Source organism: Dendropsophus ebraccatus, chromosome 10 (assembly GCF_027789765.1).
Source record: "Dendropsophus ebraccatus isolate aDenEbr1 chromosome 10, aDenEbr1.pat, whole genome shotgun sequence".
NCBI classification, from domain to species: domain Eukaryota; kingdom Metazoa; phylum Chordata; class Amphibia; order Anura; family Hylidae; genus Dendropsophus; species Dendropsophus ebraccatus.
This window is the reverse complement of record NC_091463.1, coordinates 9,251,980-9,266,904: the sequence shown is the minus strand read 5'-3', so window position 1 is coordinate 9,266,904 and position 14,925 is coordinate 9,251,980. Positions and strand designations below refer to the sequence as shown.

At 50.5% G+C, this 14,925-nt stretch overlaps 1 protein-coding gene across 1 annotated transcript; it reads left to right on the top strand.

Annotated features, from left to right (window-relative positions):
* Positions 1-1,753: 1,753 nt before the first annotated feature.
* On the top strand, positions 1,754-4,763 carry C8G (complement C8 gamma chain). Its single transcript, XM_069986082.1, has 7 exons — positions 1,754-2,067; positions 2,391-2,542; positions 2,666-2,739; positions 3,600-3,707; positions 3,988-4,089; positions 4,249-4,287; positions 4,537-4,763. Exons 1-7 carry the CDS (start codon positions 1,930-1,932, stop codon positions 4,548-4,550), a joined length of 627 nt encoding a protein of 208 aa, XP_069842183.1. The 5' UTR covers positions 1,754-1,929; the 3' UTR covers positions 4,551-4,763.
* The last annotated feature ends 10,162 nt before the right edge of the window (positions 4,764-14,925 follow it).

The window sequence follows — 14,925 nt, the reverse complement described above, 5'->3', positions numbered from 1 at the left end:
TCCCTCCAGTCCCCTGCCTCTCCCGCAGACTCTCCCTCCAGTCCCCTGCCTCTCCCGCAGACTCTCCCTCCAGTCCCCCGCCTCTGCCGCAGACTCTCCCTCCAGTCCCCTGCCTCTCCCGCAGACTCTCCCTCCAGTCCCCTGCCTCTCCCGCAGACTCTCCCTCCAGTCCCCTGCCTCTCCCGCAGACTCTCCCTCCAGTCCCCTGCCTCTCCCGCAGACTCTCCCTCCAGTCCCCCATCTCTCCTGCAGACTCTCCCTCCAGTCCCCCGCCTCTGCCGCAGACTCTGTCTCCAGTCCCCCGCCTCTCCCGCAGACTCTTCCTCCAGTCCCCCGCCTCTCCCGCAGACTCTCCCTCCAGTCCCCCGCCTCTCCCGCAGACTCTCCCCTCAGTCCCCCGCCTCTCCCGCAGACTCTCCCCTCAGTCCCCCGCCTTTCCCGCAGACTCTCCCTCCAGTCCCCTGCAGACTCTCCCCTCAGTCCCCCGCCTCTCCTGCAGACTCTCCCTCCAGTCCCCTGCAGACTCTCCCCTCAGTCCCCCGCCTTTCCCGCAGACTCTCCCTCCAGTCCCCTGCAGACTCTCCCCTCAGTCCCCCGCCTCTCCCGCAGACTCTCCCTCCAGTCCCCCGCCTCTCCCGCAGACTCTCCCTCCAGTCCCCCGCCTCTCCCGCAGACTCTCCCTCCAGTCCCCCGCCTCTCCCGCAGACTCTCCCTCCAGTCCCCCGCCTCTCCCGCAGACTCTCCCTCCAGTCCCCCGCCTCTCCTGCAGACTCTCCCTCCAGTCCCCCGCCTCTGCTGCAGACTCTGTCTCCAGTCCCCCGCCTCTCCCGCAGACTCTTCCTCCAGTCCCCTGCCTCTCCCGCAGACTCTCCCTCCAGTCCCCCGCAGACTCTCCCTCCAGTCCCCCGCCTCTCCTGCAGACTCTCCCTCCAGTCCCCTGCCTCTCCTGCACACTCTCCCTCAGTCCCCCACCTCTCCTGCAGACTCTCCCTCAAGAATTGGCGGATAGCGGAATCAGCCGGCCCATAGAATGGTGTCTATGGAGCTGGCGGAAAGGCACACGGCCGCGCGCGTGTACAGGCAACCGAATTCTGCACAATTTATCTGCGAGAATTCCTCAGTGTGAACCCACCCTAATAGGGCATTAAGCTTTAGAGATTTGTCCAGGACAAACATATGGATGCTTTGCTTTAGAAATAGCGCCACACCTATCTACAGACGATACCTGGCATTGCAGCTCTGCATCATTAACACGCTGTAATACCACACACAACCAGAGGACAGGTGTGGCATAATTCATGGAAAGTTTTCTAATCCTGGACAAACCCTTTAACTCCTCCTAAGGCTCCTCCTACAGTGTGGTGGTGCTGTTCATGTGTCACCATGTCCGTCATCTTCCCAGCACTCATTCCTGCCAGTACCTGCCTTTCCCCATGGCCGTCAGCCCAGAAGACCATCACCCCTTCTGCCAGCCACAGCAATCCATCATGGCGGCACCAACACGGCATAACACATACAGTGCACACACCATACACCGTTACATACAAACGAGTATTGCGGAGTGCCCAGGGTCCAATTAAAGTGACAGGCCCCTATTTACAGAGGACACTGTGCACAGTCCACCCCCTACACAAATACTAGGGGCGGCTGATAACAGGAGGGGGCAGGGCTGGTATATGAAAGACAGTGAACTGTAATATGCAGTGACCTATATATAACACTGCTGTGGCCGGGGACCCCCATAGGCAACAAACCCCTTAGTGCAGTGGCCTCCTCTGCGCCCCATATACTCTCCTGCTTCTGCTTCCTGCCCGCCCCGGGGGGACTGAGACCCTGACCCCTGGGGACACACAAACAGATAAGGATTACCCAACCCAGTGTACACAGCTCCCAGGCTGAGCCATTCACTACACCGCAGACATAGCAGTCATGGTGCCTCTCAGGGTGCTCCTCATCATGGCGATCCTGACCGCCCCCCACTACACCTGGGGGCAAAAGAAGAAGAAGCCTCCACCGGAGAACCCGATCGATAAGGTGCAGAGCGTGGCCAACTTCAACCTCAGGCAGGTAAGAGAGGATGGGGGGAGTAGTCCTGAGTGCGGATGAGCTGGAGAGGTCGGTCAAACAGGATAGGCTTAGATACACCAGCTCAGCAGAATATCCCACACAACAGGCTTAGATACACCAGCTCATCAGAATATCACACACAACAGGCTTAGATACACCATCTCATCAGAATATCACACACAACAGGCTTAGATACACCAGCTCATCAGAATGTCACACACAACAGGCTTAGATACACCAGCTTAGCAGAGAATCACAGAGGATAGGCTGTATGTTTTCCTGTATGGGGGTATCTGCAGCTCTGATGGGGGTTGTACTCTCAGTTCTCAGGGACGTGGTACCTCCTGTCAGTCGCATCGGAGTGTGACAACCTGAAGACAGACAACCACCGTGTGGAGGCCACGAAAATTCAGATCTCCCCATCTACGAATGCCAGGAGACAGGAGACCATGGCGACCAGCACATTCCGGAAGCTGTAAGGAAACCATCAGCATGGAGACAAGCCCAGATACATATACTATATACACAGCTAATGGTGGATACAGATGTGGCAGTATCCCGCTGCTATGGCGCCATAACATGTCATCTTCTCTTACAGGGATGGAATCTGTTGGGAGATAAAACATGCCTATGTGCCCGACCGGGTGGACAAGGGCAGGTTCATCCTGAGAGGTGGGTTATAGAGTGATCAGCCAATACAACACCCCACATAGAGAAACCATCAACAAGTAGGCTAGCTGATGGGGCTTAAAGTGGTTGTTCACCAAAAAAAAAAAAATTCTTTCAAATCAACTGGTCACAGAAAGTGTCAGACAGAGATTTGTAATTTTTTTTCTATAAAAAAAAAAAAAAAATCACCATTCTTCCAGTATATATCAGCTGATGTATGTCCTGCAGGAAGTGGTGTATTCTCTCCAGCTGACACAGTGCTCTCTGCTGCCACCTCTGTCCATGCCAGGAACTGTCCAGAGCAGCAGCAAATCCCCATACAAAACCTCTCCTGCTCTGGACAGTTCCTGACATGGACAGAGGTGGCAGCAGAGAGCACTGTGTCAGCTGGAGAGAATACACCACTTCCCACAGGACATACAGCAGCTGATAAGTACTGAAAGAGTGAAGATTTTTTAATAGAAATAAATTACAAATGTCTGGCACAAGTTGATTTGAAGAAAAAAGATTTTTAGTGCACAACCCCTTTACTATGACTTTACCTGGAGTCAAGTCAATGTGGTCGGCCAAAGGAAGCCAATGAATGACATTGGATCAGTAAACAGCAGCTTGTTGTTGGTTTCCAGCTTATTGATGGTTTCCAGCTTGTTGTTGGTTTCCAGCTTGTTGATGGTTTCCAGCTTGTTGATGGTTTCCAGCTTGTTGTTGGTTTCCAGCTTGTTGTTGGTTTCCAGCTTGTTGTTGGTTTCCAGCTTGTTGTTGGTTTACAGTGATTGATATTTCTACACAAATTAAAACTGAAAATATATATGTTACTATAAAAGTAACCAGAGACGGATTGGGACATGTTTCCTTCTGTTTAGCTAAGGGATATGCCGGATCACTGGACATGGTGGTGGGGGAGACGGACTATCAGAATTACGCCATATTGTATTACCAGAGGAGGAACAAGATAACCCTCAAACTCTACGGTATGTGTGAGCATCACCCATCCAACCTGATGTCTTCATCTGCTCCATTCACAACCAAAGCTGGCTGGCTGCAGAGATTGGCTAGTTCTCCCTGAAAACAGAATTTAGCTCCTCCCCTTTGTCAGTTTAGCTCCTCCCCTCTGTCAGTCATATGACCTAATCTGCTCTGTATGTGCACCCATCAGAGCTCCCACAATGCACTGCTTCAGCTTTGGATGTGGATTCTGCAAAGTGTTTGATGTTATGTGGATTATTCTTTAGCGGATTTATTTATCTACAGGACGTAAAACCTCTGTGAGCGACGACGTTTACCGCAAGTTCGATGATCTTGTCAGCAAGCAGGGAATAGACCTGGAATATATATACCCCTTCCCGTCATACGGTGAGCTCCGGGGTTACGCTTATAACTGGACACCTGGGTGGAGCTTTATGAAGTTTAGTGTACAAGGGGGTGTGGCTACAATATGGGGTGGGGCTTAGTGTACCAAGGGTCTTCACCATTTTTTTTCTAATAAACTGCATTGTGTGCTTCCATTTGCAGGATTCTGTGATTCGGCGGATCAGTTCCACATTCTCAATGGTGAGTGAAAACTCCTTAAAGGGACAGAGAACCTAACTCCAATCTCCTCTCCATGTGCTATTGTTCAGTTATGAGTCAGTTCAGGGCGGGGAGAGATCCTTCTGCTTCAGAACACCCCCACATGTAAGACACACACCCTTTATGAAATTTTTTTATAAGTCCCGCCCCCATCCTGTTCTTGATCTATGCAGATTGTAAGGTTGTGGATTGGTGGAGTTCTCCTTTAACACTTCTACTTTTCTATTGTAGAAGTCCCGAGATGATGAGGAGGGACCGCTGCTGCATGATGCCAGTCCGTATACCCGCACCAGCCCGCTGTATATACACTGCCCTGTGGAATAGGAACAGGTCTGCATACAGCTCCATGTTTCTGTGCCGATACAGGACATCTCATATCCCGGGGACACAATGCAATGGTCAGGGTTCCTCCTATAAACACAATGTTACCTGCAAATATAAATAATGTTTTTTACCCATCTTCCTGCATTATTTCTGCTATATATGTATTACAGTACCCTATAGACGTATTACAGCGCCCTATACGTGTATCACAGTGCCCTATAGATGTATAACAGCCCCCTATAGATGTATCACAGACCCCTATAGAAGTATCAGAGCCGCTATAGATGTATTACAGCGCCTTATACGTGTATCACAGTGCCCTATAGATGTATCACAGCACCCTAAGGCTGGGTTCACACTATGTATATTTCAGTCAGTATTGTGATCCTCATATTGCAGCCAAAACCAGGAGTGGATTGAAAACACAGAAAGGATCTGTTTACACACTGTTGAAATTGAGTGGATGGCCGCCATATAATGGCAAATATTTGCTGTTATTTTAAAACAACGGCTGTTATATTGAAATAATGGCCGTTATTTACTGTTATATGGCGCCATCCACTCAATTTCGACAGTGTGTAAACAGATCCTTTCTGTGTTTTCAATCCACTCCTGGTTTTGGTTGCAATCTGAGGACGACAATACTGACTGAAATATACGTAGTGTGAACCCAGTTTATATGTATCACAGCGCCCTATATGTGTATTACAGCGCCTTATACGTGTATTACAGCGCCCTATAGATGTATCACAGCGCCTTATAGTGTCGGCATACTGTTCGTGAACCAGGAATCTCAGGATGAACAGTGTTATACATATATACCATCTATGGGTTTTCCCATTTTCACAAATTTGCCATAATGGATGGCCTTGAAGAACACATCACAGGGCTATAGGGTTCAGGGGGGACACATCACATGGCTATGGGGTTCAGGGGGACACATCACAGTGCTATGGGGTTCAGGGGGGACACATCACAGGGCTATGGGGTTCAGGGGGGACACATCACAGGGCTATGGGGTCCAGGGGGGCACATCACAGGGCTATGGGGTTCAGGGGGGACACATCACAGGGCTATGGGGTCAGGGGGGACACATCACAGGGCTATGGGGTCAGGGGGGACACATCACAGGGCTATGGGGTCAGGGGGGACACATCACAGGGCTATGGGGTCAGGGGGGACACATCACAGGGCTATGGGGTCCGGGGGGACACGTCACAGGACTATGGGGTCAGGGGGGACACATCACAGGGCTATGGGGTCCAGTCCTCACGGGACATATGACAGGGCTATGAGGGAGAGGACACAATATTGCTGAGGGGTTTTATTGTTACGGCTGGTCAGTATGTATCCCCCTGTATCACATCTATCACTTGCAGTGCTTTGTATGACTAGATTTGCTGTGTCCGTGTTTTTCCCCCTTTAAGGGCCTTGCAGAGTGTTCTGTGATATTGCACATGGGGCCCGGACTATACCCAGCAGGAAGGGCCCCGTCCAGTCTCTGTCCCCCCGCTGACCACAGCACGCACAGCCCCCGGCACTGACACCTGCCCGCCGCAGCCTGGATCCTTCCCTGCAAAACAAGACCGGCATGTGTTTCTCAGGAACTCAGGGTCAGCGAGGGGAGAGGCCCGCACCCCTGTCCTCAAATCTCTCTTTAAATCGAGCCCTAAACCCTCTCGGCCCCCTGTATCCCCCCCGCAGGCAGCGAGCTTTCATAATCAGGGATGGAATTTAGGATCCGGCGTCTTTTATAACTGTACGTGAGCAGATGGAGTCCCAGGAGTTCAGGTGGGGGACAGCGCACTACATGGCGGTACAAAGACCTCAATGGAGGACAAGCAGCAGTCCCCATAGCCCTAGCTATATAAGCCCCTGACTCCTCTGCAAAATCATCAGGAACCCCAACTATGTCCTCATCTATAGGTCCCTTCCCGGACTACGATATTAAAACACTCATCACCTGCCATGTAATGGACTCCTACAAAGTGGCCCCCAGTTCTGTGTGATAAAGGGGGTCTGCAGCAAGGGACCCCCCTCTGTGACGTCTAAATACACTAGTAGGCAACGGTTCTCTTCTCTGTCTGAGCGAAGATAACAGAGAGAGTATACAGAGAATGGTGAGGAGAGTATACAGAGAATGGTGAGGAGAGGATACAGGGAATGGTGAGGAGAGTATATAGAGAATGGTGAGGAGAGGATACAGAGAATGGTGAGGAGAGGATACAGAGAATGGTGAGGAGAGGATACAGGGAATGGTGAGGAGAGGATACAGGCAATGGTGAGGAGAGGATACAGAGAATGGTGAGGAGAGGATACAGGCAATGGTGAGGAGAGGATACAGGGAATGGTGAGGAGAGGATACAGAGAATGGTGAGGAGAGGATACAGGCAATGGTGAGGAGAGGATACAGGGAATGGTGAGGAGAGGATACAGGGAATGGTGAGGAGAGTATACAGAGAATGGTGAGGAGAGTATACAGGGAATGGTGAGGAGAGGATGCAGAGAATGGTGAGGAGAGGATACAGGGAATGGTGAGGAGAGGATACAGGGAATGGTGAGGAGAGTATACAGAGAATGGTGAGGAGAGGATACAGGGAATGGTGAGGAGAGTATACAGAGAATGGGGAGGAGAGTATACAGAGAATGGTGAGGAGAGGATACAGGGAATGGTGAGGAGAGGATACAGGGAATGGTGAGGAGAGGATGCAGAGAATGGTGAGGAGAGGATACAGGGAATGGTGAGGAGAGGATACAGGGAATGGTGAGGAGAGTATACAGATAATGGTGAGGAGAGGATACAGGGAATGGTGAGGAGAGTATACAGAGAATGGTGAGGAGAGGATACAGAGAATGGTGAGGAGAGTATACAGAGAATGGTGAGGAGAGTATACAGAGAATGGTGAGGAGAGTATACAGAGAATGGGGAGGAGAGTATACAGAGAAGGGTAAGGAGACTATACAGAGTTTGATGTGGAGAGGATACGGGGTAGAAGAGCAATCAAGGAAAAACATCCAGTGAGGGGGGATCCTGTAGACAGAGACAACTCATAACTGAAAGCGATCAGAGAAGATGTCAGGAATCGTTCTGATTATCCAGAGGAAACTGCAGTCAAATACAACACTGGTGTCCGACTAACATGTCCGACCTGCAACTTACTGTTCCTGAGTAGTGTTCAGTAAACTTCAGAAAGACTCCCGGCATCCAGAGAAACTGGATGCCGCCCTAGGGCTGCCAGGAAAACATGCATAAAGCCTGTGGTTGTATCCATGTTTTTCAGGACTCCCTAGGGTTGCATCCAACTTCTCCAGCAGACTCAAGCATGCACTCTTCTCTAGTGGAGAAACATGGCTGGTCAGATGGATCCAGATCTCTGTGAAGAAACATGGCTGGTGAGATGGATCAAGATCTCTGTCAAGAAACATGGCTGGTCAGATGGATCCAGACCTCTGTGGTGAGACATGGCCGGTCAGATGGATCCAGATCTCTGTGGAGAGACATGGCCGGTCATTACTATGCGGTGCATATCTGTACAGTTCCCCCACTCCCAGCATCTTATCACAGATGGTGCCCGGGCGGGGGGAGTCCGTTACAGGCATTCCACATCCGTGTTCTGTGCGAAACACAGAACGTGTGAATGCAGCCTAAGTAAGAAGTAAAGTAAAGCAAGCACAGTAAAGGAGCCCACATGAGGGGAAAAGCTATATACATTGGTGTGAGAGGCCAGGAGAATCAGAGCTGTGACTGGTATATACTGTATACACAGCTCTGATTACCAACCTCTCACACCAATGTATATAGCTATATACCTCCTGCAGCATCATCCCCTCATGTGGGCTCCTCAGTATACCAGCAGCCTCACACCTCACTGTATTATACTGGTGTATACTGAGGGCCACATAAGGGAGATTATATACCAGTATATACCAGTCACACCTCACTGTATTATACTGGTGTATACTGAGGAGCCACATGGGGGATTATATACCAGTATATACCAGTCACACCTCACTGTATTATACTGGTGTATACTGAGGGGCCACATGGGGGATTATATACCAGTCACACCTCACTGTATTATACTGGTGGTATACTGAGGGGCCACATGAGGGGATTATATACCAGTATATACCAGTCACACCACACTGTATTATACTGGTGGTATACTGAGGGGCCCACATGAGGGGGATTATATACCAGTATATACCAGTCACACCACACTGTATTATACTGGTGTATACTGAGGAGCCACATGGGGGATTATATACCAGTATATACCAGTCACACCTCACTGTATTACACTAGTGGTATACTGAGGTGCCCACATGAGGGGATTATATACCAGTCACACCACACTGTATTATACTGGTGGTATACTGAGGGGCTCACATGAGGGGGATTATATACCAGTATATACCAGTCACAGCAGACTGTATTATACTGGTGTATACTGAGGGGCCCACATGAGGGGATTATATACCAGTATATACCAGTCACACCACACTGTATAATACTGGTGGTATACTGAGGGGCCCACATGAGGGGGATTATATACCAGTATATACCAGTCACAGCAGACTGTATTATACTGGTGTATACTGAGGGGCCCACATGAGGGGATTATATACCAGTCAGACCTCACTGTATTATACTGGTGTATACCGAGGGGCCCACATGAGGGGAATTATATACCAGTCAGACCTCACTGTATTATACTGGTGATATACTGAGGGTCCACATTCTTACAGAAAATTTATAATATTCATAATCTACCGTAAATGAGGAGCCCTGAGGGGATTGGTGATAAAAATGGCCAAAAGGAGCCCACAGTTGGCATAAAAATGGGCAACAAAGTACAAACACAAAAGAGAGAGTCCAGCCTGGCCCAAAGGGGTTCTGGGTATAAAAACTGGCATCAAAGTGGGCAGACGGCATTTTTCATGATTTCAATAAGTAACAGGTGTTTTCAAAGGGTTAAATGAGTTTGGGCCACTGATCTCACACTGATAATACACAGAGAGTAGCTCCAGTGCTCCTAATGGTCTTACCGTGCCAAACTGCACCACAACGGCATCGAGGATGAAGATAAGAGACATCCCGTCATCCATGGCGTCTCCGCTGCAATAGGGACATATCAGCAGGTTAGATTCCTCTCACCTCCAGATAGTTCCCCTTTAGGGCCAGCTCACACAGAGTAAAATTGGTGGAATTCTGCGTCGGAACTCTCCGCTGCGCAATCCCAGCCGTCTCAGTGACATACTGTCTGTCTATGGGAGGGATCACGCTCCTCCACTCTCCGCTCAAAGAATCTTTGCCCACTTTGATGCTCACTTTGAAGTTTTTATACCCAGAACCGCTTTGGGCCAGGCTGGACTCTGTGTATTATCAGTGTGATGCGGGGTCCCTCTCTGTGTATTATCAGTGTGATGCGGGGTCCCTCTCTGTGTAGTATCAGTGTGATGCGGGGCGTCCCTCTCTGTGTAGTATCAGTGTGATGCGGGGTCCCTCTCTGTGTATTATCAGTGTGATGCGGGGTCCCCCCTTTCTGTGTATTATCAGTGTGATGCGGGGTCCCCCCTTTCTGTGTATTATCAGTGTGATGCGGGGCGTCCCTCTCTGTGTATTATCAGTGTGATGCGGGGCGTCCCTCTCTGTGTAGTATCAGTGTGATGCGGGGCGTCCCTCTCTGTGTAGTATCAGTGTGATGCGGGGTCCCCCCTCTCTGTGTAGTATCAGTGTGATGCGGGGCGTCCCTCTCTGTGTAGTATCAGTGTGATGCGGGGTCCCCCCTCTCTGTGTAGTATCAGTGTGATGCGGGGTCCCCCCTCTCTGTGTAGTATCAGTGTGATGCAGGGTCCCCCCTCTCTGTGTATTATCAGTGTGATGCGGGGTCCCCCTTTCTGTGTATTATCAGTGTGATGCAGGGTCCCCCCTCTCTGTGTATTATCAGTGTGATGCGGGGTCCCTCTTTGTGTAGTATCAGTGTGATGCGGGGTCCCTCTCTGTGTATTATCAGTGTGATGCGGGGTCCCCCCTCTCTGTGTATTATCAGTGTGATGCGGGGCGTCCCTCTCTGTGTATTATCAGTGTGATGCGGGGTCCCTCTCTGTGTAGTATCAGTGTGATGCGGGGTCCCCCCTCTCTGTGTATTATCAGTGTGATGCGGGGCGTCCCTCTCTGTATATTATCAGTGTGATGCGGGGTCCCTCTCTGTGTATTATCAGTGTGATGCGGGGTCCCTCTCTGTGTAGTATCAGTGTGATGCGGGGTCCCCCCTCTCTGTGTATTATCAGTGTGATGCGGGGCGTCCCTCTCTGTATATTATCAGTGTGATGCGGGGTCCCCCCTCTCTGTATATTATCAGTGTGATGCGGGGTCCCTCTCTGTGTATTATCAGTGTGAGATCAGTGGCCCAAAGTCATCATAATTTGGTGTTTTTACTTTGATGCCCATTTTTGTGCCAAGTTTTTATACCCAGAACCGCTTTGGGCCAGGCTGGACTCTGTGTATTATCAGTGTGATGCGGGGTCCCTCTCTGTGTATTATCAGTGTGATGCGGGGTCCCTCTCTGTGTAGTATCAGTGTGATGCGGGGTCCCTCTCTGTGTAGTATCAGTGTGATGCGGGGCGTCCCTCTCTGTGTAGTATCAGTGTGATGCGGGGTCCCTCTCTGTGTATTATCAGTGTGATGCGGGGTCCCCCCTTTCTGTGTATTATCAGTCTGATGCGGGGTCCCCCCTTTCTGTGTATTATCAGTGTGATGCGGGGCGTCCCTCTCTGTGTATTATCAGTGTGATGCGGGGCGTCCCTCTCTGTGTAGTATCAGTGTGATGCGGGGCGTCCCTCTCTGTGTAGTATCAGTGTGATGCGGGGTCCCCCCTCTCTGTGTAGTATCAGTGTGATGCGGGGCGTCCCTCTCTGTGTAGTATCAGTGTGATGCGGGGTCCCCCCTCTCTGTGTAGTATCAGTGTGATGCGGGGTCCCCCCTCTCTGTGTATTATCAGTGTGATGCGGGGTCCCCCCTCTCTGTGTAGTATCAGTGTGATGCAGGGTCCCCCTCTCTGTGTATTATCAGTGTGATGCGGGGTCCCTCTTTGTGTAGTATCAGTGTGATGCGGGGTCCCTCTCTGTGTATTATCAGTGTGATGCGGGGTCCCCCCTCTCTGTGTATTATCAGTGTGATGCGGGGCGTCCCTCTCTGTGTATTATCAGTGTGATGCGGGGTCCCTCTCTGTGTAGTATCAGTGTGATGCGGGGTCCCCCCTCTCTGTGTATTATCAGTGTGATGCGGGGCGTCCCTCTCTGTATATTATCAGTGTGATGCGGGGTCCCCCCTCTCTGTATATTATCAGTGTGATGCGGGGTCCCTCTCTGTGTATTATCAGTGTGATGCGGGGTCCCTCTCTGTGTAGTATCAGTGTGATGCGGGGTCCCCCCTCTCTGTGTATTATCAGTGTGATGCGGGGCGTCCCTCTCTGTATATTATCAGTGTGATGCGGGGCCTCCCTCTCTGTATATTATCAGTGTGATGCGGGGTCCCTCTCTGTGTATTATCAGTGTGAGATCAGTGGCCCAAAGTCATCATAATTTGGTGTTTTTACTTTGATGCCCATTTTTGTGCCAACCGTGGGCTCCTTTGGCCGTGTTTATCACCAATCCCCTCAGGGCAGCTCACTTATGGGTAGATTATGAATATTATAAATTATCTGTAAGAATAATGGCTGAAACAGGAAAAAGAAAAATCCTCTGAATAAGAAACTGCCGAATAAGAAACCAACTTAAGCCTCATCATGAGGGGGTGATGCTCAAGGAGGTAAAGCTCCAGTCTGCCCCAGTTACCCCCAGTCGGCTCCAGCCACCCCCGAGTCTGCCCCAGTCTGCTCTAGTCACCCCCCAGTCTGCTCCAGTCACCCCCATCTACCCCAGTCACCCCCAGTCTGCTCCAGCCACCCCCGGGTCTGCCCCAGTCTGCTCTAGTCACCCCCAGTCTGCTCCAGTCACCCCCATCTACCCCAGTCACCCCCAGTCTGCTCCAGCCACCCCCGAGTCTGCCCCAGTCTGCTCTAGTCACCCCCCAGTCTGCTCCAGTCACCCCCATCTACCCCAGTCACCCCCAGTCTGCTCCAGCCACCCCCGAGTCTGCCCCAGTCTGCTTCAGTCATCCCCCCAGTCTGCTCCAGCCACCCCCAAGTCTGCCCCAGTCTGCTCCAGCCACCCCCAAGTCTGCCCCAGTCTGCTTCAGTCATCCCCCATTCTGCTCCAGTCACCCCCAGCTACCCCCAGTCAGCTCCAGTCACCCCCAGCTACCCCCAGTCAGCTCCAGTCTGCCCCAGCTACCAAGTTTTCATGGGGCCCCATGTAGTTATTTTCTATGGGGCCCCTTGACTCCTAGCTACACCCCTGCCCGTAATCTGTTGCTGTACTACTACACCCCTTATCTATTCCTGTACTAAACTACTACTACACCTATCATCCTTTTTTGTTGTTCTGACTGTGGTGGGCCCCTAATCAAAAGTTTGCCTCCCTTTGTGGCGGATGTTTCCCCTACAACCTCCTTACATGATATTGACACTCAACACCCTGTAAATATATACATAGCCTCCTGTACATGATATCGGCACTCACCACCCTGTATACATACACAACATCCCGTACATGATATCAGCACTCACCACCCAGTATATGCTATCGGCACTCACCACCCTGTATACATACACAACCTCCTGTACATGATATCGGCACTCACCACCCTGTATATGCTATCGGCACTCACCACCCTGTATACATACACAACCTCCTGTACATATCAGCACTCACCACCCTGTATACATACACAACCTCCTGTACATGATATCAGCACTCACCACCCTGTATATGCTATCGGCACTCACCACCCTGTATACATACACAACCTCCTGTACATGATATCGGCACTCACCACCCTGTATACATACACAACCTCCTGTACATGATATCGGCACTCACCACCCTGTATACATACACAACATCCCGTACATGATATCAGCACTCACCACCCTGTATATGCTATCGGCACTCACCACCCTGTATACATACACAACATCCTGTACATGATATCAGCACTCACCACCCTGTATACATACACAACCTCCAGTACATGATATCGGCACTCACCACCCTGTATACATACACAACATCCCGTACATGATATCAGCACTCACCACCCTGTATATGCTATCGGCACTCACCACCCTGTATACATACACAACATCCTGTACATGATATCAGCACTCACCACCCTGTATACATACACAACCTCCTGTACATGATATCGGCACTCACCACCCTGTATACATACACAACATCCCGTACATGATATCAGCACTCACCACCCTGTATATGCTATCGGCACTCACCACCCTGTATACATACACAACCTCCTGTACATGATATCAGCACTCACCACCCTGTATACATACACAACCTCCTGTACATGATATCGGCACTCACCACCCTGTATACATACACAACATCCCGTACATGGTATCAGCACTCACCACCCTGTACATGCTATCGGCACTCACCACCCTGTATACATACACAACCTCCTGTACATGATATCGGCACTCACCACCCTGTATACATACACAACATCCCGTACATGATATCAGCACTCACCACCCTGTACATGCTATCGGCACTCACCACCCTGTATACATACACAACATCCCGTACATGATATCAGCACTCACCACCCTGTATATGCTATCGGCACTCACCACCCTGTATACATACACAACATCCCGTACATGATATCAGCACTCACCACCCTGTACATGCTATCGGCACTCACCACCCTAACATACACAACCTCCTGTACATGATATCAGCACTCACCACCCTGTACATGCTATCGGCACTCACCACCCTGTATACATACACAACCTCCTGTACATGATATCAGTGCCTCTAGTTATGGGTTCCGGCTTCGCTTTCACGTTGCGCTTTTATATCCCGGATTTTGGGAGATCAGTTTCTGGTATAATGAGATTATGGGATAATCATGGCGGCGGTGAAATGAGCCTGCACCAAAGTGAAGCATTCCAGCGTCTATGACAATAACCCAGCGGGCTGCGCTCTGATTTAAGGGGATCAGTTCTACGTCCTGCTGGGAACCTCGAATTTCCCCAATGACGGGAACCCCGGGGGAACGTAGATCCTATTATAATCTGACGGAAAATGTAATGCAAAGCAGATAATCCCGGCTGATTAGTGATGGGGGAGGGGGGACGCGGTGCCGTGGGGATGATAGTGGAG